This window comes from Gorilla gorilla, chromosome 4, assembly GCF_029281585.2.
Source record: "Gorilla gorilla gorilla isolate KB3781 chromosome 4, NHGRI_mGorGor1-v2.1_pri, whole genome shotgun sequence".
NCBI lineage: Eukaryota > Metazoa > Chordata > Mammalia > Primates > Hominidae > Gorilla > Gorilla gorilla.
In genome coordinates, this window is record NC_073228.2 from 9,290,787 (window position 1) to 9,315,533 (window position 24,747).

The 24,747-nt window shown below is 52.9% G+C and overlaps 1 protein-coding gene across 1 annotated transcript in view; it reads left to right on the forward strand.

The window, feature by feature from the left end:
* The first annotated feature begins 986 nt into the window (after positions 1-986).
* The window catches only part of RAB40B (RAB40B, member RAS oncogene family), a 43,272-nt gene continuing 19,511 nt past the window's right edge, over positions 987-24,747 (forward strand). The window contains exon 1 of the mRNA XM_055389346.2: positions 987-1,245. Coding sequence (XP_055245321.1) covers positions 1,104-1,245 — 142 coding nt within the window. The 5' untranslated portion in view covers positions 987-1,103. The remainder of the gene's footprint in view (positions 1,246-24,747) is intronic.

Here is a 24,747-nt window from a genome sequence, read left to right on the forward strand (position 1 = left end):
GCATATGCATAGAAGCAGCACACGCAGACACACACATGCAAAGATGCCTGCAAAGGCACACATGCACACGCACATACATGTGCAGACACCTGCAGAGGGACACATGCACACGCAGACACCTGCAAAGGCACACATACACACGCACATACATGTGCAGACACCTGCAGAAGCACACATGCACACGCACATAGATGTGCAGACATCTGCAGAGGGACACATGCACACGCACATACATGTGCAGACACCTGCAGAGGGACACATGCACACGCAGACACATACATGTGCAGATATCTGCAGAGGCACACATGCACACGCAGACATGCACACACACGAACACATGCACACGTACACAGGCGCATGTGCACACACAGGCATTCAGGCACGCCGCGTAAATGGGGCAAGGACGAGGCCCTGGATGAACCGTGGGGAGAGACCGCGAGCCTGGATTCTACGGCGACAGGGACTCCTGCGGCGAGGCGGACTGCGGGGGCCTTCCGGCCGCGTCCGCCAACTGGACCGACCCCGAGCCCCACCCGGCCCGGCACCCGAGGTCTCCCTGGTGGGCAGGTGGGCAGGTGGGGAGGCCCCACGCTGGGACCCTGCACCGCCCCTCGCCCCTCCCGACTCAGGGCGTGCAGACCCGACGACCGTGGGAGCGAGTTCGTGGCGCTCACGGGCGCACGCGAGAGTGTAAACACCCGACCCCACCCCCTGTTCGCCCCCACCCCGCCCCGCCATTGGCTGCGGGAGCAGAGTCCCCGCCTCCTGCTTGTTCTGGCTCCGCCCCTGCCCCGTCTCCGGGCCTCCATTGGCTGTGGTGACAGCGTCCTTTCAGGAGGGGCGGGTGGGGCGACAGCCCGGAGGCGGTGGCGAGAGTAAGATGGACGGACAACCAAGCCAATGAAAGCGCGCAGCTGCCCTAGCAACTGAGGTCCACCAATGGCGGGGCCGGGCGGGGCTGCGCGCTGTCAAGCGCTGGGCGGCGGGGCGGGGCCGGAGGCGAGCAAGGACTCGGGGCCCGCGCGGCGCCTCTCGGGTCCGGGCCGCCGCCTCTGCGCTCAGACCCGCAGGCCGGGCATGGGTGGGGGCGCCGGGCCGGCACGATGAGCGCCCTGGGCAGCCCGGTCCGGGCCTACGACTTTCTGCTCAAGTTCCTGCTGGTGGGCGACAGCGACGTGGGCAAGGGCGAGATCCTGGCGAGCCTGCAGGATGGCGCGGCCGAGTCCCCGTACGGCCACCCGGCGGGTGAGCGCGGGCGGAGGGCGTGCCGGGGTGCGGGCGCGGGGCCGGGGAGGGGCGCGGGGCTGGGGAGGGGGTGCGGGTGGGGGTCCGGGTCCGGGGACGCGAGACCTGGCAGGGGTCGGGAAGAGGCCGGGGCGCGTGGCCGGGGAGGGTAGGAGTCTCGGTCCGGGGGCGCGGGGCTGAGGAGGAGCGCGGTTCGCGGGCGGGCCTTTCTCCGCCCGGCCCTGGCCCTCGTGCGGCGGCGTCCTTGTTGCACCCCCGGTTCCACTCGAGGCCCCCGCGGCGCAGTCTCCATCCTTCTCCGCAGTCTGCGCGCAGCGGGAGCCCGCGGCTGGGCCGGGCGCTGGGCTCCTCCCGACCTGGGGCCGCTGCTGTGGGGACCCGGGGGGGGGCGATCGAGTCCGCAAGTGCGCGTTCGGCCTCGGGGGCAGGAGGGGCGGGAGGGGACGCGAGTCCGGGGCGCCTGGGGCGGAGCGCGGCGAGCAGGCGCCCAGGTGCTGGGTCTGCGCGTGGGTCGGAGGGGAGGGGAGACCAGGGTCCGGCCCCGAGGCCAGGGGTCCCGCGTGTCCGGGGGAGAGGAAGGAGCACAGGTGACTCGCGTGCGGAAGAGGGGACCCCCACGACAGCGGCCGGAGAGGGGGTTCCAGGGCGAGGGGAGGCCGGAGCGCCCAGAGCTCCCAGGCAGGCAGCCCGGGGATCCCCCAAGTTTGAGGCTTGAAAGCCGGCGCCCGGCGAGGGGGTGGACGGCTCCGGGGAAAGAAAGGGGGAACGCGCAGAGGCGAACACCTCGGCTGGGAGTGAGGAGCAGGCAGGGCCTTCACCCACCCGCATCTCTGGAACAGCTTGGACGAGGCCGACCCTGAGGCTGTGGAAGGAGCCCCGCCTGTGCCCACCTTCCTGCCGCGCCTCGGGGCTGAACCCACACTTCCAACAGAGACCCGCTCTGAGTCCTGGGTGGAGGAGGGCAGCCGGGCGTGGAGATGGAGTCTTGGTGGGAAGGACCTGTCAGCTCTGGGGCCTGGGAAGGGTCTGGGAAGCCCCAGGCCCAGGGTCCTGCCAGAGACGAACTTTGCGGGAGAGGGTGGGAGGAAGCGGGATCTGAGGCTGCTCGGTAGAGGGTGCAGGCTGTCCCCTAAGGGCAGCTCCAGGCAGGCGGCGTGGGCATCAAGGGAGTGTGGCACGGCTGGAGGGGGTAGCCTGAGACTGTGGAGCGTGGGGTGGGACTCAGGTGCCCGGCCACACCTCAGCTTAGGGGACGGGGTGAGGAATGGGCAGAGTTTGGGGGAGCAGCTGAGATGGGCTTGGGCTCACGACCAGCACCCAGAGGCCTCCTGAAACTGCAGCACGCGGGGGAGTCTCTGGCAGCCGGTGGGTGCAGAGTGTGCTCCGTGGGGCAGGAGGGGAGCCTGCGTCTCTACCTGTGTCCAGGCGCCGCAGCCCCCGCATGTCCTACCCCCCTCCCCGCTCGGTGGCGGGTCTCTAGGACCGTGGTAGGTCCAGTAGGATGCCATGAGCCACGTGTGGCTGTGGAAGTGTAATTAGAAGGAAAGAAAACAAAAAGCTTCCATTAGTCACATTTCTAGATAGTTCGGATGTCGCTGTGGCAAAGTCTGAGGGCCAGCGCTGCCCTGGAGATTGAGCGCCTGGAGGACAGGGCTGGAGATTGAGCGCCTGGAGGACAGGGCTTTGTCTGCACGGTGCCCTCGGGGTCTGGGCTCAGTGAGGGATGAACCCTACCAGAGCTACAGGAATAAAGCACCCAACAACGTGTACGCCCAGACGAATGTGGCGCTTTAAGAGCTGTGCGTGTTTTGGGGGAGCAGACGGTTGACAGTGTTGAGTTTGATTGAAGGTGAGTGCCGTGGGGCGTGTGTGAGAAGGGCCACGCACAGAATGTTTGTGAAACTTCCTTCTGGTTGGTTTGAATGGAGGCTCAGGGATGCTTCTGCTGCATGACTTTTGGTTGCTACATGCTGAACTGAGGACGACCCAAAACAATGGACCAATGCTTTGTAATAAAGGCTTTCCCTTGACACGGAGGGAGGATTTAGCCTAAAAATACACCTCCCACCGGGCCGGGGGCGGTGGCTCACACCTGTAATCCCAGCTTTGGGAGGCCAAGGCGGGCGGATCACCTGAGGTCAGGGGTTCGAGACCAGCCTGATCAACATGGAGAAACCCTGTCTCTACTGTAAATACAAAAATTAGCCGAGCGTGGTGTCACATGCCTGTAATCCCAGCTACTCGGGAGGCTGAGGCAGGAGAATTGCTTGAACCCGGGAGGCGGAGGTTACAGAGATCACACCATTGTACTCCAGCCTGGGCAACAAGAGCGAAATTCTGTCTTAAAAAAAAAAAATCCCATCGAGAGCTTTATTGTCTACTTGGCCTGAGCTGCTGTAGAAAAAACTGATATCACGGGTGTACCCTTGCAGGTTTTTGATTTACCAAATATTTGTTTTAGAGTTAAGAAAAGATATTCTGAAAAATAGTAAGAAGTTGAGATCATTATGTTTTGTTTTTGATTTTTTCAGAGACAGGGTCTTCTCTGCCACCCAGGCTGGAGTGCAGTGGTGTGATTGCAGATCACTGCAGCCTTGACCCTCCTGGGTTCAAGCCATCCTCCTGTTTTGGCCTCCCCAAATGCTGAGATTATAGGCCTGAGCCACAGCACCTGGCCATGTTTTTTTTTTTTTTAATGACATGTTTCACTGAGAAACAGTATAGGTGCTTGTTATTGAAAGGTGAGGGCAGCCGGGCGCGGTGGCTCACAGCTGTAATCCCAGCACTTGGGGAGGCCGAGGTGGGCGGGTCATGAGGTCAGGAGTTTGAGACCAGCCTGGTCAACATGGTGAAACCCTATCTCTACTAAAAATACAAAAATTAGCTGGGCGTGGTGCCGCACGCCTGTAATCCCAGCTACTTGGGAGGCTGAGGCAGGAGAATCGCTGGAACCCAGGAGCTGGAGGGTGAAGTGAGCTGAGATCACACCATTGCACTCCAGCCCAGTGACAGAGTGAGATTCCGTCTCAAAAAAAAAAAAAAAAAAGAAAGAAAGAAAGATGACGGCGTTCGTAACTCCACACTCCATTTCCCTCCACCCAATTCCTCCTGAGTTTTGTAGCCCAGGCTGTTATTTTTATATTGTCCAGGTTTATAGCCCTTGCTTCTGTATTGTGGCTGTAGTGCCCGCAATGATTTAGTATCAATTCAACGTTTAAATACAGTCAGTGCTCACCAAAGTCCTTTTACCATTTCTGTCTCTGTTCATTGTGCTGTCCCTCTTAATCACTTAGATTTCATTATCAGTCGTTTTTTCAGAAGGACTTGAGTATTTCCTGAGTGTTTTTTTGTGTCTGAGAATGTCTGCCCGTGGTCTTTATCTTTGAACAATGTAGAGATATCTTGGCTGGGTATAATACTCTTAGATTTATTTTCTTCCCCAACACTTTGCAGCTGTCATTCCACCATCCCCTGGCTCACATGTGCTGTGGGGAAGCCTGAGGTCGGCTGATTTTTCCCCATGTGGAGGCTTGTCCTTCCCTTCATGAATTTCTGAGGAATTCTTTCTTTTTGTCTCATAGTTCTTCTGCTTAACCAGACCATGTCTCAGAGTTGAATGTTTTGTGTTAAACTTCTAGTATGCATGTACTCTTTGAGTTTCCAGGTGTGTGTGTGTGTGTGTGTATATGTATTTTTTTTTTCTTAGATGTAGTCTCAATCTGTTGCCCAGGTTGGAGTGCAGTGGTGTGATCTCAGCTCACTGCAACCTCTACCTCCCAGGTTCAAGTGATTCACCTGCTTCAACCTCCCAGGTAGCTGGGATTACAGGTGCCTGCCACCACACTGGGCCAATTTGTTTTTGTATTTTTAGTAGAGACGGGGTTTCGCCATGTTGGCCAGGGTGGTCTCGAACTCCTAACCTCAGGTGATCTGCTTAGCTCAGCCTCCCAAAGTGCTGGGATTACAGGTGTGAGCCACAGTGCACGGCCTGAATTTTTCTGATTATCTTATGCCTTTCCTATTTGTTGGTAATTTTGATTTCAGTAAACTGTTCTAGCTGTTTCTAACTTATTGATTAGTTCGGTAAAGACGTTATTTTTGTCTCCTAATTTTCTCTTAATTTTGGAGTTTTCCTTTTTTTTTTTTTTTTTTTTGAGATGGAGTCTCGCTCTGTTGCCCAGGCTGGAGTGCAGTGGCACGATCTCAGCTCACTGCAACCTCTGCCTCCCAGGTTCAAGCGATTCTCCTGTCTCAGCCTCCTGAGTAGCTGGGACTACAGGTGTGCGCCACCACGCCTGGCTAATTTTTGTATTTTTAGTAGAGACGGGGTTTCACTTTGTTAGCCAGGATGGTCTGGAACTCCAGGCCTAAGGTGATCTGCCCGCCTCGGTCTCCCAAAGTGCTGGAATTACAGGCGTGAGCCACTGCGCCCGGCCAATGTGCACTTCTGTGACCGTGTCTCTGGCCCCCGTTATGTGAAAGAGACTCTCCCATGTTGTGTGAGGCTGTGGGGTGTTAATTCTCATGGTGGTGACATCCCTTTTGTGACTCTACCGTGATTTATTCTCCATCCTGCGGGTGACGGGCATTTGGGTGGTTTCAGGTTTCTGACTATTATGGCTTGTTCTGCCATGAACATTCCTAGTACACATCCTTTGCATTTCTGTTGAAAGGTCCCTATGTGTGTGAATTGCTGGGTATCAGGCATGCAAATGTCTGCACTGGTTTCCCTGTAGTAGATTCTTGCAAAGCATTTTTCACTTGGTGCTCCCACCAGCAAAGCTGGAGGCCCCGGCTGCGTCATCTTCCCTCTCAGCACGGGGCTGTCTCTGTCTTTCTGTGGTGTGTAGTTTGCCTTTGCATTTCTCTGATGACTGAGCACCTTTTCATACGTTTATGCGAAATTCCTCTTTTGAAAAATGCCCAAGTCGGCCGGGCCTGGTGGCTCACGTCTGCAATCCCAGCACTTTCAGAGGCCGAGGCGGATGGATCACCAGAGGTCAAGAGTTCGAGACCAGCCTGGCTAACTTGGTGAAACCCCGTCTCTACTAAAAATACAAAAAAAAATTGGCCAGGTGTGGTGGCGGGCACCTGTAGTCCCAGCTACTCGGGAGACTGAGGCAGGAGAAGCACTTGAACCCGGGAGGCGGAGGTTGCAGTGAGCTGAGATCGCACCACTGCACACCAGCCTGGGCAACAGAGTGGGACTCTGTCTCCAAAAAAAAAGAAAAAAAATAGAAACAGAAAGAAGAAAAATGCCCAAGTCTTATGTCTGTTTTTTCATTTAGGTTGAATTTGTTTCAATGTTTGCTAGGAGTGTTTAAAATATAGATTCTGTCTGTGACTCCTTTGTCGGCTGTGTGATCCTGGATAGCCACTCTCATCTGCGCGTCACCTTTCCACTCCTTCAATAGTATTTTTGGATGAACAGAAGCTCTTAATTTTAACATAATCCAAATTATCAGTGTTTTGTGGTTAGGACTTTGGGTCCTGTTTAACAAACCTTTGCTGCTCCCAGATTAAAAAAAAAAAATGTTCTCTACAAGCATCGTTTTACCTTTGACATGAATGGCTGCCTCCAGCTGGGGTGAGGCCTGAGGCAGGGATCGAGACACACTTTTTTCAGTCGGATGCCCCCCACCCCCACCCCGCATTGCACGGCCACCGTTGTCCCAGCTGAGAGCCCGCTTGTGGGTCTGGGTCTGCACCGTTGGCCCGCCTGTCTCTTGTGTGTGTGCCCCGGGTCAGACTCTGTCTTCTGTGGATGGGCGTGCCCTGTGCTGGCCAGGGCAGTCAGATGCATCTTGTCCTTGCTCAGGCAGCTGTGCCCAGGTGTTGCCTTTGCTCTGATGCAGTCAGTGAGGCCTGGATTCTCCCTCCTGGGCGTTTGTCTTCCTCTCGGTCTGTAGTTGCAGGGCAGAGCTCTTGGATCTTGGACCCTGTCGGCAACCTGACTCCACAGACTGTGCGGGCCCCACTGCTCTGCCTGCTGAGTCCACGGACCGTGCGGACCCCACTGCTCTGCCTGTCACCTCAGTCCACGGACCGTGCGGGTCCCACTGCTCTGCCTGTCACCTCAGTCCACGGACCGTGCGGGCCCCACTGCTCTGCCTGTCACCTCAGTCCACGGACCGTGCGGGCCCCACTGCTCTGCCTGTCACCTCAGTCCACGGACCGTGCGGGCCCCACTGCTCTGCCTGCTGAGTCCACGGACCGTGCGGACCCCACTGCTCTGCCTGTCACCTCAGTCCACGGACCGTGCGGGCCCCACTGCTCTGCCTGTCACCTCAGTCCACGGACCGTGCGGGCCCCACTGCTCTGCCTGTCACCTCAGTCCACGGACCGTGCGGGCCCCACTGCTCTGCCTGTCACCTCAGTCCACGGACCGTGCGGGCCCCACTGCTCTGCCTGTCACCTCAGTCCACGGACCGTGCGGGCCCCACTGTTCTGCCTGTCACCTCAGTCCACGGACCGTGCGGGCTCCGCTGCTCTGCCTGTCACCTCAGTCCACGGACCGTGCGGGCCCCGCTGCTCTGCCTGTCACCTCAGTCCACGGACCGTGCGGGCCCCACTGCTCTGCTGGTTACCCAGGGAAGTGTCTTCTGTTCTGCAGCACACCTCACACACGCTGGTACCCCTGGTTCCTGGTGGCCTGGACCCCGTTTCCATCTAGCAGCTGGGTCCCCGGTTCACGCTCTTTCCCCTCGGAAGTTCCATGTCTCTCCAGGCAGAGGTAGAAGGAAGGCGTCACCAGGCTGGCCCAGGATATGGTCGGGGCACAGCAGGGCCCTGCCTTTCCACCACCCCAGCTGGTGTTTCCAACACCAGATTGTGTCCCTTCTCTGAGTGCTGAGTTTTCTGCCTTTTGCCCATTTTTTTGTTGTTGTTTTTTGAGATGGAGTCTCGCTCTGTCGCCCAGGCTGGAGTCCAATGGTGCCACATCGGCTCACTGCAACCTCTGCCTCCTGGGTTCAAGTGATTCTCCTGCCTCAGCCCCCCGAGTAGCTGGGATTACAGGTGTACCATGCCCGGCTAATTTTTGTATTTTTAGTAGAGACGGGGGTTTCACCATGTTGGTCAGGCTGGTCTCGAACTCCTGACCTCAGGCAATCCACCCGCCTTGGCCTCCCGAGTAGCTGGGATTACAGGCGTGAGCCACCGCGCCCGGCCTTTTGCACATGTTTGTTGGTGACAGGGAGGGGGGTGGATTAACTACACCAGATGCCACCACCTCTTGCCTCCCGCCCTTTTCCCCAGCATGAGGGCCTCATTGTCTTCTCTGATCCTTTCTCCTGGCTGTTTCTTCAGTGTCCTTTTCTCAGCATGAAAGTCCCATTGTTCTTTCTTTGTTTCATTTTTGCTAAGAGCTAATAATAATAACCCTCACTTACTGAGAGGGGGAATCATCTTGAGAGAGGTTATATTGTGAGGCCCAGAGAGGCTGAGCCACTCCCTCAAGACTACACGGTGCGTAGACACACTGGGGTGCAGGTTCAGGGCCTGGCCCTCCCCTCTGTTTCCAATGTTTAATGTTGGGAGAAAGCTCCACTGAGGGAGCTTTTCTTCCCGGAGACGAGCATCAGAGCCTCCGTTACGGAAAGTGACACAGTTGCTGGGGTTTGCTCCTTCCTCTTTGCCTTGGACAGATGCTCCCCTGGGACATGCGTGCCCACTCCATGCTCCCCCGGCGCACACGTGCACACTCTGTCTCTCTCCAATTCTGCAGATCTTCACCTGGACACACGTGCACACTCTCTGTTCCCCAGGAACACACATGCACACTCCATCTCCCTCCAATTCTGCAGATCTTCCCCTGCACACACGTGCACACTCTCTGCTCCCCGGGAACACAAGTGCACACTCCATGCTCCCTCCAATTCTGCAGATCTTCCCCTGGACACACGTGCACACTCTCTGCTCCCTGAGAACACTTGTGCATACTCCGTGCTCCCTCCATTTCTGCAGATCTTCCCCTGGACACACGTGCACACTCTCTGCTCCCCGGCAACACACGTGCACACTCCATGCTCCCTCCAATTCTGCAGATCTTCTCCTGGACACACGTGCACACTCTCTGCTCCCTGAGAACACGTGTGCATACTCCGTGCTCCCTCCAATTCTGCAGATCTTCCCCTGGACACACGTGCACACTCTCTGCTCCCCGGGAACACACGTGCACACTCCGTGCTCCTTCCAATTCTGCAGATCTCCCCCTGAACACACGTACACACTCTCTGCTCCCAGGAACACACATGCACACTCTGTCTCCCTCCAATTCTGCAGATCTTCCCCTGGACACACGTACACACTCTCTGCTCCCCGAGAACACGTGTGCACAGTCCATGCTCCCTCCAATTCTGCAGGTCTTCCCCTGGACACACGTACACACTCTCTGCTCCCCGAGAACACGTATGCACACTCTGTGCTCCCTCCAATTCTGCAGATCTTCCCCTGGACACACGTGCACACTCTCTGCTCCCCGGGAACACACATGCACACTCCGTGCTCCTTCCAATTCTGCAGATCTCCCCCTGAACACACGTACACACTCTCTGCTCCCAGGAACACACATGCACACTCCGTCTCCCTCCAATTCTGCAGATCTTCCCCTGGACACACGTACACACTCTCTGCTCCCCGAGAACACATGTGCACACTCCGTGCTCCCTCCAATTCTGCAGGTCTTCCCCGTTCACACATGCACACTCTCTGCTCCCCTGGACACACATGCACATTCCATGCTCCCTCTGATTCTTCAGACAGAGGTGGATTTGCTGCTTAATACAGCTACTCTTCTGGTTTCCCTTGGCAACCACCTCGAGATATAAAACACGATTTATAAAGTCATCACTTTCAAGTTTGAACTGAAAGTCAAATCATATTTTATCCTGCTTCTTTATAGTGCAGTCCTTAAGGAGGAGATGATGGTTTTCTACTTCTTTTTTTTTTTTTTTTTTTTTTTGAGATGAAGTTTTGCTCTGTCGCCCAGGCTGGAGTGCAGTGGCACGATCTCGGTTCACTGCAACCTCCGCCTCCTGGGTCCAAGCAATTCTCTGCCTCAGCCTCCTGAGTAGCTCGGATTACAGGTGCCCACCATCACGTCCAGCTAATTTTTTGTATTTTTAGTGGAGACGGGGTTTCACCATCTTGGCCAGGCTGATCTTGAACTCCTGACCTCGTGATCCACCCTCCTTGGCCTCCGAAAGTGCTGGGATGACAGGTGTGAGCCACGCGCCCGGCCAGTTTTCTACTTCTTTACCTCCTGCGGTACCACTTGTGAGAAAATTAATTTTTAAAATACATTGTGTTTTAAAAATTGCATCATAAATGTTTCTGTGCATTTGAAAATAACACCATTGCATTGTATCAAGTTTTGCCATTAGAAGCCCTCAATTCGGCCCCACCTCACCTGTGTCCTGCAGGGTCCTCGCCCCGCCCTGATGACCATCCTTTAGCTTGACCTGTTACTTCTGTAACCCCAGCCCCAGGTGAACCTGATTTCCAGTGACAAGCTGGGAGAGGCTCAAAACAAGCCAGCCAGGTTTCTCCAGGCAGAGAGAGGGTCAGCTCTGGGGGCTGGAGGCCCACCCATCGCCCCTGAGTCCCCTGTCACCAGGCTGTCCACCAGCCTGGCACCAGGCACCACCGTGGTGCAGAGTGGACGCAGCTGGAGCAGGCAGACCCGCAGTCCTGCCTCATCCTGCCATCCGCACCTGCTCACTGCGCCTCCTGCCCCAGGAGTGCAGGCTGCTCCGCGCTGGGTGCATTTGGAGTGAAGACAGTGGCAAGGGGCGTCAGAGGCAACAGTGGAATCAGCTGGTATGTGCTGGCTGTGGGTACTGTTCACATTCAGAGATGTTTTTAACCTTTATTTTAAACTTTATTCCCAGGATTCTTCAGCTTAATTAGCTCTCTATACACAAAACCTGAAAAGAGCAACAGCATCCAAAGGGCTTGGGCATAAAAATATTAGAGATCTAGGCTTTATCAAACAAAACAATTTAAAAATTTTTTTTGAGACAGAGTCTCTGTTGCTCAGGCTGGAGTGCAGCGGTGCAATCTTGGCTCACTGCAACCTCTGCTTCCTGGGTTCAAGCAATTTTCCTGCCTCAGTGTCCTGAGTAGCTGGGATTACAGGCATGCACCACCATGCCCGGCTAATTTTTGTATTTTTAGTAAAGACAGGGTTTCACTACGTTGGCCAGGCTGGTCTCGAACTCCTGACCTCAGGTGATCCACCTGCCTCGGCCTCCCAAAGTGCTGGGATTACAGGCGTGAGCCACCACGACCGGCCCAAACAAAACTATTTGTTTATTTATTTATGTATTTTTGAGACGGAGTCTCGCTTTGTCACCCAGCTGGAGTGCTGTGGCGTGTTCTTAGCTCACTGCACCCTCCGCCTCCCAGCTTCAAGCACTTCTCCTGCCTCAGCCTCCTGAGTAGCTGGGATTACAGGCGCCTGCCTCCACGCCTGGCTAATTTTTTGGTATTTTTAATAGAGATGGGGTTCACCATGTTGGTCAGGCTGGTCTCGAACTCCTGACCTCGTGATCTACCCGCCTCGGCCTCCCAAAGTGCTGGGATTACAGGCGTGAGCTACCGTGCCCGGCCCAAAACAATTTTTAAAAGTGGTCATGAGGGCCAGGCATGGTGGCTCACACCTGTAATCCCAGCACTTTGGGATCGCTTGAGCTCAGGAGTTCAGACCAGCCTAGGAAATATAGGGAAACCTCGTCTCTACAGAAAGTTTAAAAATTAGCTGGGCGTGATGGTGACTTAGTGTGTTTTGGGCCCCGGCTGGCAGAGAGAAGGATGGACTGATGGACGCTCAGCACCATGAAATGAAAACTTTCAGGGGTGTAAAGTCTTTTTTGAAACCGGGTCTGGCTTATTGCCCAGGCTGGAGTGCAGTGGTGCGATCACAGCTTAATGGAGCTTTGACCTTCTGGGCTCAAGCAGTCCTCTCACCTCAGCCCCCCAGTTGGCTGGGACTATAGGTGCATGCCACCATGCCCGGCTAATTATTTTATTTTTAGTAGAGAGAGGGTCTTGCTATGCCGCCCAGGCTTGTCTTGAATTTCTGGGCTCAAGCGATCCTCCTGCCTCGGCTTCCCAAAGTGTTGAGATTGCAGGCATGAGCCACCGCGCCTGGCTGGGGGCGTAAAGTCTTGAAGGCACCTGCCCTGCGTGATCGGCAGCCAGTCAGGAGGGCTGGTTTCCCGGGAACCCTGTGCTTGACTTCTCAGTCTCTCCGAGGATGCCAGCACCTCTCACAGAAGCTGGTGGCCATGTCCTGGAGAGAGAGCCCCAGAAAGCTGTCAGTGGAGAACAACGAGGCCATTGTAACAGATCTTGGGGTTTTCTCAGCTAGGAATGAGCCTCAGGCTGTTTTTACTTTATGTGGGTTACGTATCTCAACTTCTTGCAGCTAATAATTAATTAATTACCCTCCCCCAAATGTGACTCAGCAAAGTTTGCTCCTGAATTTGAATCAACTGGTGTGTTATTTATATTTGTGACTCATGATAGGACTGGCATTTTGTTTGACTAAAAATAAAAGCAAAAACAAGTTTACAGAGGCATAAATATACATATTAAACTTTAGTGACCCTAACACATAAGGCCAGAAGTTATTATCTTAATAGGAAAGAGTAAATAGATAAGTATGAAGAGTATGAAATTTTCTCTTAGATTAATAAAATTCATCTGGAAATAAAGTCTGTTTCTTCCAGCTCAGGAGGCCATGTATGTTTGAGGAGAGAACACTGTGGTACACTCACGGGTTCAAATTGCGTCGTGTTGGTTTGACTTTGGAGAGACACAGAGGCCAGCGTCATCAGATCTGGGCATCATCGGGGGTGTGGGGGGGCCCACAGACAAGAGTCTTCCATGCCCTTGACCTCTGAGCACCCTTCCCCCCAGCACTGGACAGGAGGGTCTTTGATACCCCTGAGCTCTGAGCCTCCTTCCCCCCAGCACTGGACGGGAGGGTCTTCCATGCCCTTGACCTCTGAGCACCCTTCGCCCCAGCACTGGATGGGAGGGTCTTCCATGCCCCTGAGCTCTGAGCATCCTTCCCCCCAGCACTGGACGGGAGGAACGTGGAGGAAGGTGGGGGGCTCCAGAGCTGCTGAGTGAAGTGGCTTTTGGATGGGCTGCTGTGACTAATGGAAAAGAGCTGCTGAGTGAAGGCGCTTTTGGACAAATTGAAACAGAGATTTATTCTCTCACAGTTCTAGAGACCAGAAGCCCAGAACGAAGGTGTTGCCTGGGCCACGCTCCCTTGGCAGGCTCTAAGCGGGGACCCTTCCTGACTCCCCTGACTTCTGGGGTGCTGCTGGCAGCCCTCGGCGTTCTGTGGCCTGTGGCAGCACCGTTCCAGTCCCTGCTGTCTGTCATCACATAGCCTTCTCTCCTGGGTGTCTGTGTCCCCAAATCTCTCTATGCTTATAAGAACACTAGCCATTGGATTTAGGGCCCACCTAACTCAGTATGACCTCATCTTAACTTGATTACATCTGAAAAGACCCTTGGCCGGGCGCGGTAGCTCGTGCCTGTAATCCCATCACTTTGGGAGGCCGAGGCAGGTGGATCACTTGAGGTCAGGAGTTCGAGACCAGCCTGGCCAACATGGCGAAATCCCATCTCTACTAAAAATACAAAAATTAGCTGGGCGTGGTGGCAGGTGCTTGTAATCTCAGCTACTTAGGAGGCTGAGGCAGGAGAATCACTTGAACCCGGGAAGCGGAGGTTTCAGTGAGCTGAGATCGTGCCACTGCGCTCCAGCCTCCAGCCTGGATGACAGAGTGAGACTTTGTCTCAAAAAAAAAAAAAAAAAAAAAAGAAGGCCGGGTGTGGTGGTTCATGCCTGTAATCCCAACACTTTGGGAGGCCGAGGCGGGCAGATCACGAGTTCAGCAGTTCGAGACCAGCCTGGCCAACATGGTGAAACCCCCGTCTCTACTAAAAATACAAAAATTAGCTGGGTGTGGTGGTGGGCGCCTGTAATCCCCGCTACTTGGGAGGCTGAGGTAGGAGAATCGTTTGAATCCAGGAGGTGGAGGTTGCAGTGAGCTGAGATCGCACCATCGCACTCCAGCCTGGGTGACAGGGCGAGACTCCGTCTCAAAAAAAAAAAAAGAAGAGATCGTGTTTCCAAATCAGGTCACATTCTGAAGTTCTGGGTGAATGTGAGCCTTTGGGGGACACTTCAACCCAGTATAGCTAGATGGTGAAACCCGAGAGGACAGTTTCGTTCTCATGAAGGAAGAGCTGGGCACCCAGGGACCCTGTGGGTCCCCTCTTCTTGGAGCTTCAGCACTGGAGCCCCTGGCCCTGTTGGTTCCTGTTGGCTAGGGCCCTGGAGGGGCCCCTAGGACCTGCCCCGGAGGCAGGCCGGGTGCCTGGGGCCCGCCCCATCTGAGCGTTTCACTGCTGGGCTGTCTCCGTGGGACCCTGCGGGCTACATAGCTCATTCTGCCGGTCGTCCATGCTTGGGGTTGGAGCATTGAAGCTTCGTTCCTGTGTGCGGTGAAGGACTTGGTGACTCCAAGGAGGCCCCAGGAATCTGCGTTTAAGTGCACGGCCACATTTGAGGACCACTGCGTGTGCTGTCTCTTTCTGTGGTGTTTCTCCTCCTCCTCCCTCCCCATCCTCCTTTTCCCTTCTGGCCCACTTCCCCCTCCCCCTCCCTCCTCCCTCCCCCTCCCCATTCCTTTCCTCTCCCGCTTCCTCTCTGGTTTTATTGAGATATGGTTTACTTACAGTAAAATGTCTCCCTTCTTGAGTTTTTTTGTTTTTTTTTTCCTTTTTTGAGACAGAGTTTCACTCTTGTCACCCAGGCTGGAGTGCAATGGCATGATCTCGGCTCACTGCAACCCCTGCCTTTGGATTCAAGCGATTCTCCTGCCTCAGCCTCCTGAGTAGCTGGGATTATAGGCGCCTGCCACCACGCCCGGGTAATTTTTCTATTTTTAGTAGAGATGGGGTTTTGCCATATTGGCCAGGCTGGTCTCGAACTCCTGACCTCAGGTGATCCACCCACCTCGACCTCCCAGAGTTCTAGAATTACAGGCGTGGGCCACGGTGCCTGGCCCCTTCTTGAGTTTTGACAAAGACAGTGGTGTGACCACCATCACAGTCAAGATGGAGAACACCTCCACCACGCAGAAGTTTCCGCAGCTTCTTTGTAGGCAGCCCCTCCCCAACCCCAGCTCCTCAGCCTCCAACGCGCCTGCATCCCGGAGGCCTTTGAACCTGGCTCCTGTCACTCAGCAGCCCTGAGCCTCTGAAGCCATCTGACTTGTCAGGTGCACCAAGAGCTCATTGCTATTGATTGTGGGACAGTAGAGATGAACCACAGTACATCACCCACCCACCCTCTGAGGAGGGTCTGGGTGATTTCTAGCTTTTGGGGATCTATGAAGAAAGCCACTGTACATGTTTATGACTCGTTTTTGTGCGAACTTGTTTTTATTTCACTTGGGTAAATATCCAGGGGTGGAGTTGCTAGGTCATATGATAAATGAATGATTGACTTTATAAGAAACTGCCAAACCCTTTTCCACACTGACCACACCGTTTGCATCCCCGTCAGCAGTGTGTGAGTGTTTCAATTGTCAACATTCTTTGGTTTTGTTTTTTTTAAATGTTAGCCACTCATGGGTGTGCAGTGGTATCTCATTGTAATTTTTTTTTTTTTTTTTGAGACAGAGTCTCACTCTCTCACCCAGGCTAGAGTGCAAAAGCGCAATCTTGGCTCTCTGCAACCCCTGCCTCCCGGGTTCAAACGATTCTCCTGCCTCAGCCTCCCGAGTAGCTGGGATTACAGGTGCCTGCCACCACACCCAGCTAATTTTCGTATTTTTAGTAGAGACAGGGTTTCACCATGTTGGCCAGGCTGGTCTCGAACTCCTGACTTCAGGTGATCCACCCGCCTCGGCCTCCCAAAGTGCTGGGATTACAGGCGTTAGCCGCTGTGCCCGGTCAGTATCTTATTGTGATTTTAATTTGCATTTCCTGTGCTCATCTACCATCCTCATATTCTCTTTGGTGAAGTGTCTTTTCAGATCTTTTGCCCAGTTTTTCTTTCCTTTTCTTTTTTTTTTTTTTTTTTTTGGAAACAGGGTCTTGCTCTGTTGCCCAGGCTGGAGTGCAGTGGTGCAGTCATAGCTCACTGCAGCCTCCACCTACTGGGCTCAAGTGATCCTCCCACCTATTTCCCCAGTAGCTGGTCTCCAAGTGCACACCACCAGGCCTGGCTAATTAAGAAAAGAAAAGTTTTATAGAGATGAGGGTCTCACTATATTGTCCAGACTGCCCTTGAGAGATCCTCAAGAGATCCTGGGCTCAAGAGATCATCCTACCTCGGCCTCCCAAAGTGGTGGGATTACAGTTGTGAGCCACTATGTCTGGCCTCTTTTGCTTATTTTGAAAATCCTGAATTGTTTATTTTCTTTTTATTGAATTTTGAGAATGTTTAAATACGTTCTGGATGTAAGTCTTTACCCAGAAATGTGTTTTCAAGTATTTTCACCCCATCTGTGCCTTTTCTTTCCATTTAGTATCTTTTAAAGAATAAGAGTTTTTACTTTTGAAGAAATCCAGTTGATCAATTTTTTTCTTTTATAGACCGTCTTTTTAATGTCATATCTAAGAAATCTTTGCCTAACCCAAAGTCACAAAGATTTTCTTCTATAAATTTTATAATTTTAGATTTTACATTTATGACTATGGTCCATTTTGGGGTTTTTGTTTGTTTGTTTGTTTTTTGTTTTTGAGATGGAGTCTCACTCTGTAGCCCAGGCTGGAATGCATTGGCATGATCTCGGCTCACTGCAAGCTCCACCTCCCGGATTCAAGCAATTCCCCTGCCTCAGCCTCCCGAGTACCTGGGATTACAGGCATGTGCCACCATGCCTGGCTAATTATTGTATTTTTAGTAGAGACAGGGTTTTACCTTGTTAGCCAGGATGGTCTCGATCTCCTGACCTCATGATCTGCCTGCCTCGGTCTCCCAAAGTGCTGGGATTACAGGCGTGAGCCACCGCGCCCGGCCTGGTTCGTTTTTTAATATAGTGTGAGGTATAGATTGAAATTCATTACTTTTGCACAGGGATGTCTAATTGTTCCAGCAGCATTTGTTGAAAAGACTATTCTTTATTGTATGGCCTTTGCACTTTGGTCAAACATCAGTTGGCCATTTTTGAGTGGGCCTATTTCTAGACTCAATTCTGTTCCATTTTTCTATTCATGTATTTTTTATACCAGTACCATACTGTGTTGATTAAATATATAGTAAGTCTTGAGTTTGAGGAGTCTGAGTCTTCCAACTTTGCTCTTTTGACTTTCCTTTTAAATGTTGGCTTTGTTGATTTCTACCAAGAAGAGTCCTGCTAGGATTTTTGATTGGGACTAAAACTATAGATCAACTGGGGAGACTTGTCATCTTAACAATACTGATTCTGTCAATCATGAACATGGTATGTCTCTCCATTTATTTAGGTCTTCTTTGATTCCTTTTATTAGTGGTTTGTAGCTTTTAATATATAAGTCTTGCACTTTTTTTTAGATTTATACTCAAGTATTTCATGGTTTGAGGGCCACTGTACCTAGTGCTATTTAATTTCAATTTCTGATTGTTTACTGCTAGTATTTAAAAATACAACTGTTTTTTTCCATGTTGGCCTTGTATATTTTGATCTTACTAAATTCACTTATGAGTTCTAATAGCTTTCTTATTGGTTTTTGGAGAGGTGTATGTGTGTGTGTGCATGCGTGCCTGTGTGTGTGTGTGTGTGTGTGCATGCGTGTGTGTGTGTACAGTAATGTCATCTGGTAATCGAGATGGTTTTAATCTGCATGCCTTTTCTTTCTTTTTGTTGCCTTATTGCCCTGGTTATAACTTCCAAAATGGTATTGAGTTGGAGTGGTAAGAGTGGATATTTTCATGGGGAAAATATTTTCTCATTTTCATGGGGAAAGCGTTCTGTTTTTTACCATTAAGTAAAATGTTAGCTTTGAGGTTCTTTTTTTTAAGATGCACTTTATCAGGTTAAGGGAGTTCCTTTCTATTCCTAGTTTGCTGAGAGCTTTTGTCATGAACAGGCATTGGATTTTGTCAAATGCTGCCTCACTGAGATCATGTGGTTTTTCTTTTTTGATTTATTGATGTGATAAATTGCATTGATAGATTTTCAAAGGTCGAACCAACCTTGCATTCCTACAGTAATAGATTGCCGAATTTGGTATATTTTTTATTGATGGAGTCATCTCTTTTACTTTATATTTTTACTTTTAATTTATTTTATAGTAAGTTATTTTAATGACTGGAATCACAGTGCTAGAGAAATCCCCCATCTGAGCCCAGTTCTGGTGGCTCCAAAGCCTCCACACAGAGCCTTAAGATGCTTTGCTGCAGGGTTGCTTGTCTCACACTCAGGGCCTGGGTTGCTGGGTGAGGCTGTGCTCATCCAAGCAGAGGGGCTTTTTTCCCTACCCAGTGTCCGACTGCACTGGTTAACTACTGCTTCCTGTATTAGGAGACTTCTCCCACACGGCTGCTTCTAACTGTTCAGAGGTATTACTCTCGTTTGCCTTTTTGTCTAGAAATGTAATATTTCCTACCATAGGTAAGTTATGTTCCCTAGGAGAGCCAGCAATCTTTGAGTTATATAAATTGATTTTTAGCCAAATCTTCACTAAGGAGTTGGGGGTGGGGGAGCTCATTTACCACTTACCTACCAAAAACTCATGTTTTTTGAGTTAATATATTACCACATGTAGTGTTTTGGCAACTGTGTTCAATGTGTATGAAGCAGATATATTTGCCTTCATTTTTAGCTAATTTTCTCTCAAACATCATTTTCTTTTTTCTTTCTTTTTTTTTTTTTTTTTGAGACGGAGTCTTGCTCTGTTGCCCAGGCTGGAGTGCAATGGCACAATCTCAGCTCACTGCAACCTCTGCCTCCCGGGTTCAAGTGATTCTCCTGCCTCAGCCTCCTGAGTAGCTGGGACTACAGGCGCACGCCACCAAGCCCAGCTAATTTTTGTATTTTTAGTAGAGACGGGGCTTCACCATGTTGGCCAGGATGGTCTCGAACCCCTGAGATGCACCTTGTGATCCACCCGCCTCGGCCTCCCAAAGTGCTGGGATTAAAGGCGTGAGCCACCACGCCCGGCCCAGAAATTATATTTTAGAATTAAAACATTTGTATCAATACTTCATATGAAAAATGTTAAAATTACATATATCATTATATGTATTACTGCTATGTAGAAAGAAAATCATATATATACATAAACAGTGAAATTAACTACACTGAAATATTAATCGTGGTTGTCCATGGGTAATAAGATTGTAGTGGTAAGTATTTAGTACCAAGCATGAATGACTTGATTTTAAATAAGCTTTTTCATATGCGATTTTTTTTTTAACTTCAGAAGCAGAGTGTCAGGCAGCCTTGGTGGGGTGGCCTCCTGGAACCCTCCAGCTTCCAGCCAGGACTTTGAGTTGAGAAGCTCACACATGTGGGGGAACTGCCGTCCCATCCCCTGAGTGGCCCTGCCCCGAGCCCACACCCCTCTTTGGCAGGTGGTGGCCATGGTGGGTGGGGCTCCTGCCTGCGACCCAGGGCCAGGGCAGGACTGGATCCTATGGCCACTCCCCTGGGTGTATGGGAATCTAGGAGAGACCCAGGCCCTAGTGTGGGGTCCAAGGCTGCATGAGACCTTCATAAGAGAGGTCACCCCACCCTGAAAGCCTGGGCCCACCTGAGTTGAGCCCTCGAACGCTGCCAGGCCTCCGGTCTGAGCAGGACGGGCCAGCCCGAGGACAGCTGCCCCCTTCTCAGGCCCTGGGAGTTGTGGTCACAAGATGTCCAGCCCCACAACCAGCCTCAGGGAATCCACCACTCTGATGGGTTGTGAGGGGAGCTCTGGGATCTGGCCCCTCTGTCCCTCCCAGAGCCACTGTGGCTGCCTTGATCCCCCTTCCCCAAGACGATGTCCCTTCGTGAGCCTCCCACGACTGCGTTCACCCCGCAGCCTGCTCGGGCAGCAGCTGCCACGCTCCAGGACACCGCTTCTGGGCCGTGTTCCTTCGTGTTTCCAGGTGTCCTGTGGTGGTGACAGCTCAGTGGAGGCTGGCCCCTGCCCTGCGCTCGGTGGAGGCTGGCCCCTGCCCTGCGCTCGGTGGAGGCTGCCCCCTGCCCTGCGCTCGGTGGAGGCTGGCGCCTGCCCTGCGCTCGGTGGAGGCTGCCCCCTGCCCTGCGCTCACTGGAGGCTGGCCCCTGCCCTACGCTCGGTGGAGGCTGCCCCCTGCCCTGCGCTCGGTGGAGGCTGCCCCCTGCCCTGCGCTCGGTGGAGGCTGGCGCCTGCCCTGCGCTCGGTGGAGGCTGCCCCCTGCCCTGCGCTCACTGGAGGCTGCCCCCTGCCCTGCGCTCACTGGAGGCTGCCCCCTGCCCTGCGCTCACTGGAGGCTGCCCCCTGCCCTGCGCTCGGTGGAGGCTGGCCCCTGCCCTGTGCCCGGTGGAGGCTGCCCCCTGCCCTGTACATGGTGGAGACTGGCCCCTGCCCTGTGCTTGTTGGAGGCTGTCCCCTGCCCTGTGCTCCGTGACCTGCAGGTGCTTAGTGACTGGGCGGGGCCGCAGTGGCCGCACAGGGTTGGCGTGGCCTCTGCAGCACTTGTCCAGCCTGATGCTGGTCCCAGGCCTCACCTTTTGGGAGTTTAGTGTCCTAACACAAAGGTGATTTAAAATAAATAAGGCTTGTGGCGACCAGGCGCGGTGGCTCACACCTGTGATCCCAGCACTTTGGGAGGCCAAGGCGGATCACGAGGTCAGGAGATCGAGACCATCCTGGCTAACACAGTGAAACCACATCTCTACTAAAAATACAAAAAATTAGCTGGGCGTGGTGGCAGGCGCCTGTAGTCCCAGCTACTCAGGAGGCTGAGGCAGGAGAATGGCGTGAACCCAGGAGGCGGAGCTTGCAGTGAGCCGAGATCGCGCCACTGCACTCCAGCCTGGGGGACAGAGTGAGACTCTGGCGCAAAACAAACAAACAAACAAAAAAAAAAACGCAGAAAGGGAGCTGCTTTCACGAAAACCACACACTTAAAGTCAGATGTGAGCATTTTACGGTGCAGGTGTAAAGTGGCGTTGAATCACCACCACACTGCAGCGTCAGCACCGGCCACTTCCAGGAGCCCTGTGCTGTCCAGTGGCCATTCGCCCTGCCCCTCCCCTCTGCCCCGGGGACCGCCAGTCTGCTTTCTGGCTTTCTGGTGTTATAACTCAACGTAAGACAGATTTCTCAAAAGCTGGGCTGAGAGATAAATACGTCTGTACATTGTATTGAATCAGTATTTGCACCATCAACAGATACTTGCTTGTGAAGGCAGTTATGCCACTTACTAAAATAGAATTAAGCAGGTGGTAGATGACTTAAAACGGATTCCTAAAATATTTACTCATTATGCAGCTCCAAGTGTAGAGAATGGTGTGGCATTTGACTTCTCCCTTTTTTGTTCTTGTTTTTTAGAAGGTTAAAATTATCTTTTTGTCCCTGTTTTCTGACTCACTCAGTGAACGTTCTGACGGGCTTTGTTCTAGAAGCTTTGTATATCTTTATTATATTTTGATGGACAGAGTACGTGGTAAGTTAATCAGCTAAGTGCAGTGAGCTTGAATTGTATTATCCTAATGCTAACACTGCTGATGTCAAAAATGTTTCTTAGTTTCTCGTGGACCAAAACGTAAGGTAACACAGAGAAGGAGAAACGGTAAATAACGAAAGAGCAAACACACAGATGGGAGACAAGGTAAAAAAAAAAAAAAAAAAACCTGCAAAGACTAAAACAAAATGGCTCCATCAATGGGTTTATGAAAAGAAGAGTCTTCTCACAAATTGAATTTGAACGTAGCTATGAAAGGATATGGTTTGAAGATTTCTCTAGGCAGACATGGCTGCGTTAGAGGGTTTATCTTTGGAACAGCATTGATTTTAGAGAAAAAAAGAGAGACTTGAAATGAGTTTGGTCACTGCTCGCTGGGCCCAGTGTCCAGACGTTCTGGGCTGTGGCTGAGGGATGGAGAAGAGGCCCCGGGTCAGGTGCAGGGGTCGGGCAGGTGCAGCACCACAGCATCACTGACGCCCTCATCTGGGGTCAGAGGGCCCCACATCCGGGGGTTCCAGCAGACTTCAAGTGTCCTGTGCAAAGAGGATGCGGGCTCTGTGTAGGGCCAGGCCACCTGTGCCTGGAAACCCCAAACGCTTGGGTGCTGGCCCTGGAGACGGGTGGTGGACGAGGATTGGAAGGTGGACACGGGAAGGCAGGGTTCCCACTGGGAAGGGCCGAGTCCACAGGGACAGAGACGCGGCGTCAGGGCTGATGGAGAGCCACAACACAGGCCGCCTCTGGGCCTCGGACCTGTGGCAAGGGGGACGCATCAGGGAAGGGCCGGAGTGGGTTGAGCTGGCCGCTGCAGGACGGGCCACCTCCTGGAAGCAGCCCGGCTTGTAATGCTTTCTGTCCTGTTGGGACGGGAGAAACCAGTGATTGGTTTTAGCTTTTTCTGTGGGGAATCTCATTGTAATGAGCTTTTACGATGGGCTGAGAACCTGGGACTTGGAAGAAATTCAGCTTTTAGTTCAGGTATTAATTCAGAGATAGCTTGAACATTAATTGTTTAAATTAGTAGGCTGGCCGGGTGCGGTGGCTCACGCCTGTAATCCCAGCACTTTGGGAGGCCGAGGCAGGTGGATCACGAGGTCAGGGGTTCGAGACCAGCCTGACCAACATGGTGAAACCCCGTCTCTACTAAAAATACAAAAATTAGCTGGGCGTGGTGGCGGGCACCTGTAATCCCAGCTACTCAGGAGGCTGAGGCAGGAGAATTGCTTGAACCCGGGAGACGGAGCTTGCGGTGAGCCGAGATCGTGCCACAGCACTCCAGCCTGGACGACAGAGTGAGACTCTGTCTCAGAAAAAATAAATAAATAAATAAATAAATAAATTAGTAGGCTACCGGCCGGGCGCGGTAGCTCACGCCTATAATCCCAGCACTTTGGGAGTCTGAGGCAGGTGGATCACCTGAGGTCAGGAGTTCGAGACCAGCCTGACCAATATGGTGAACTCTCATCTGTACTAAAATAAAAAATTATCCAGGTGTGATGGCGGGCATCTGTAATCCCAGCTACTGGAGAGGCTGAGGCAGGAGAATCGCTTGAATCCAGGAGGCGGAGGTTGCAGTGAGTTGAGATCACGCCATTGCATTCCAGCCTGGGCGACACAGCGAGACTCCATCTCAAAAAAGAAAAAGAAAAAGAAAAATTAGTAGGCCACTGAAGCAGAGATGTCAAACTGGCGGGGGTAAGCCTCGAAACAGGACCCATCCGAATGCAAAGGGAATGGTGCTTTGTAGGGGTGGCTGGGAAGAGCCGAGAGACTCACCACGGAATTGGTGTGTAGGTGAGGAGAGGCTGTTGAAGGTGGGGGGTGCCCTGTGTAGGGGGGAGATGCTGTTGAAGGTGAGGGGTGCCCTCACTGTGTGGCGGGGAGAGGCTGTTGAAGGTGGGGGGTGCCCTCACTGTGTGTGACCACAGAGGTTTGGGGAGGAGTTGGAGCCTTTGCTGAGCTGACGTGGACTGCTGGCAGCAGGTACACAGACTTTGAGGAGCTGTGGTGAGTGCGTCCCACGAGGCGGTCGGTTCCCCATTCGTAGACAGGGAAACAGAGACCCGGGGGAGATGGAGGAAGACGTTGGTGTTGGGACTGGATTTGATCCCAGGCCCCAGGCTGCAGCATCTGTGCTTTACCAGCCCTGTGGGGTCCTCACCGTCCAGTACCAGGAGACTCAGAGTACCAGGGGCTTCAGGTCGTCACTGTTGCCACCTCTCCCCCCCCGGTGAGAAGGACCCACGTAGCAGATGGAGGGCACTGTTTTTTAAGGTTTTATCTCCCCACCCGCCTGCAAGAGAGTGAATGTTTGTGACCCCCCCAAATTCGGGTGCTGAAACCTAACCCCAAGGTGATGGTGTTAGAAGATGGGGCTATTGGAAGACGATTAGGTCACGTGGGGCTTTGTGGATGGGATGAGTGAAGCGTCCAAGAGCTCCCTCGCCCCTCCAGCTAGGGGAGGACATGGGGAGAAGACACCTCCATGAACCAGGACGCAGCCCTCGTCAGACACTGGCTCTGCCTGGACCTTGATCTAGAACTTCCAGCCTCCAGAACTGTGATGACAAGTTTCTGTTGTTTAGGAGCTGCCTAGCTTATGGTATTTTCATTATGGCAACCCCACTGGCTAAGGTACTACCCTACCCTGCCCCACCCCCAGTTCTGAAGTATGGGGTAAAGGGAGTGCCATCCACAGGAGCAGAATAGATTCGGGAGAAGGGCCAAGTGCTGCTCTGAAGGAAGACAGCACTTGGTGGAGACCATGTCAGACAGGCGGCTGTCATTGTCCTTTCAAAGCTGGTCACTTGCCAGGGCAGGTTGTG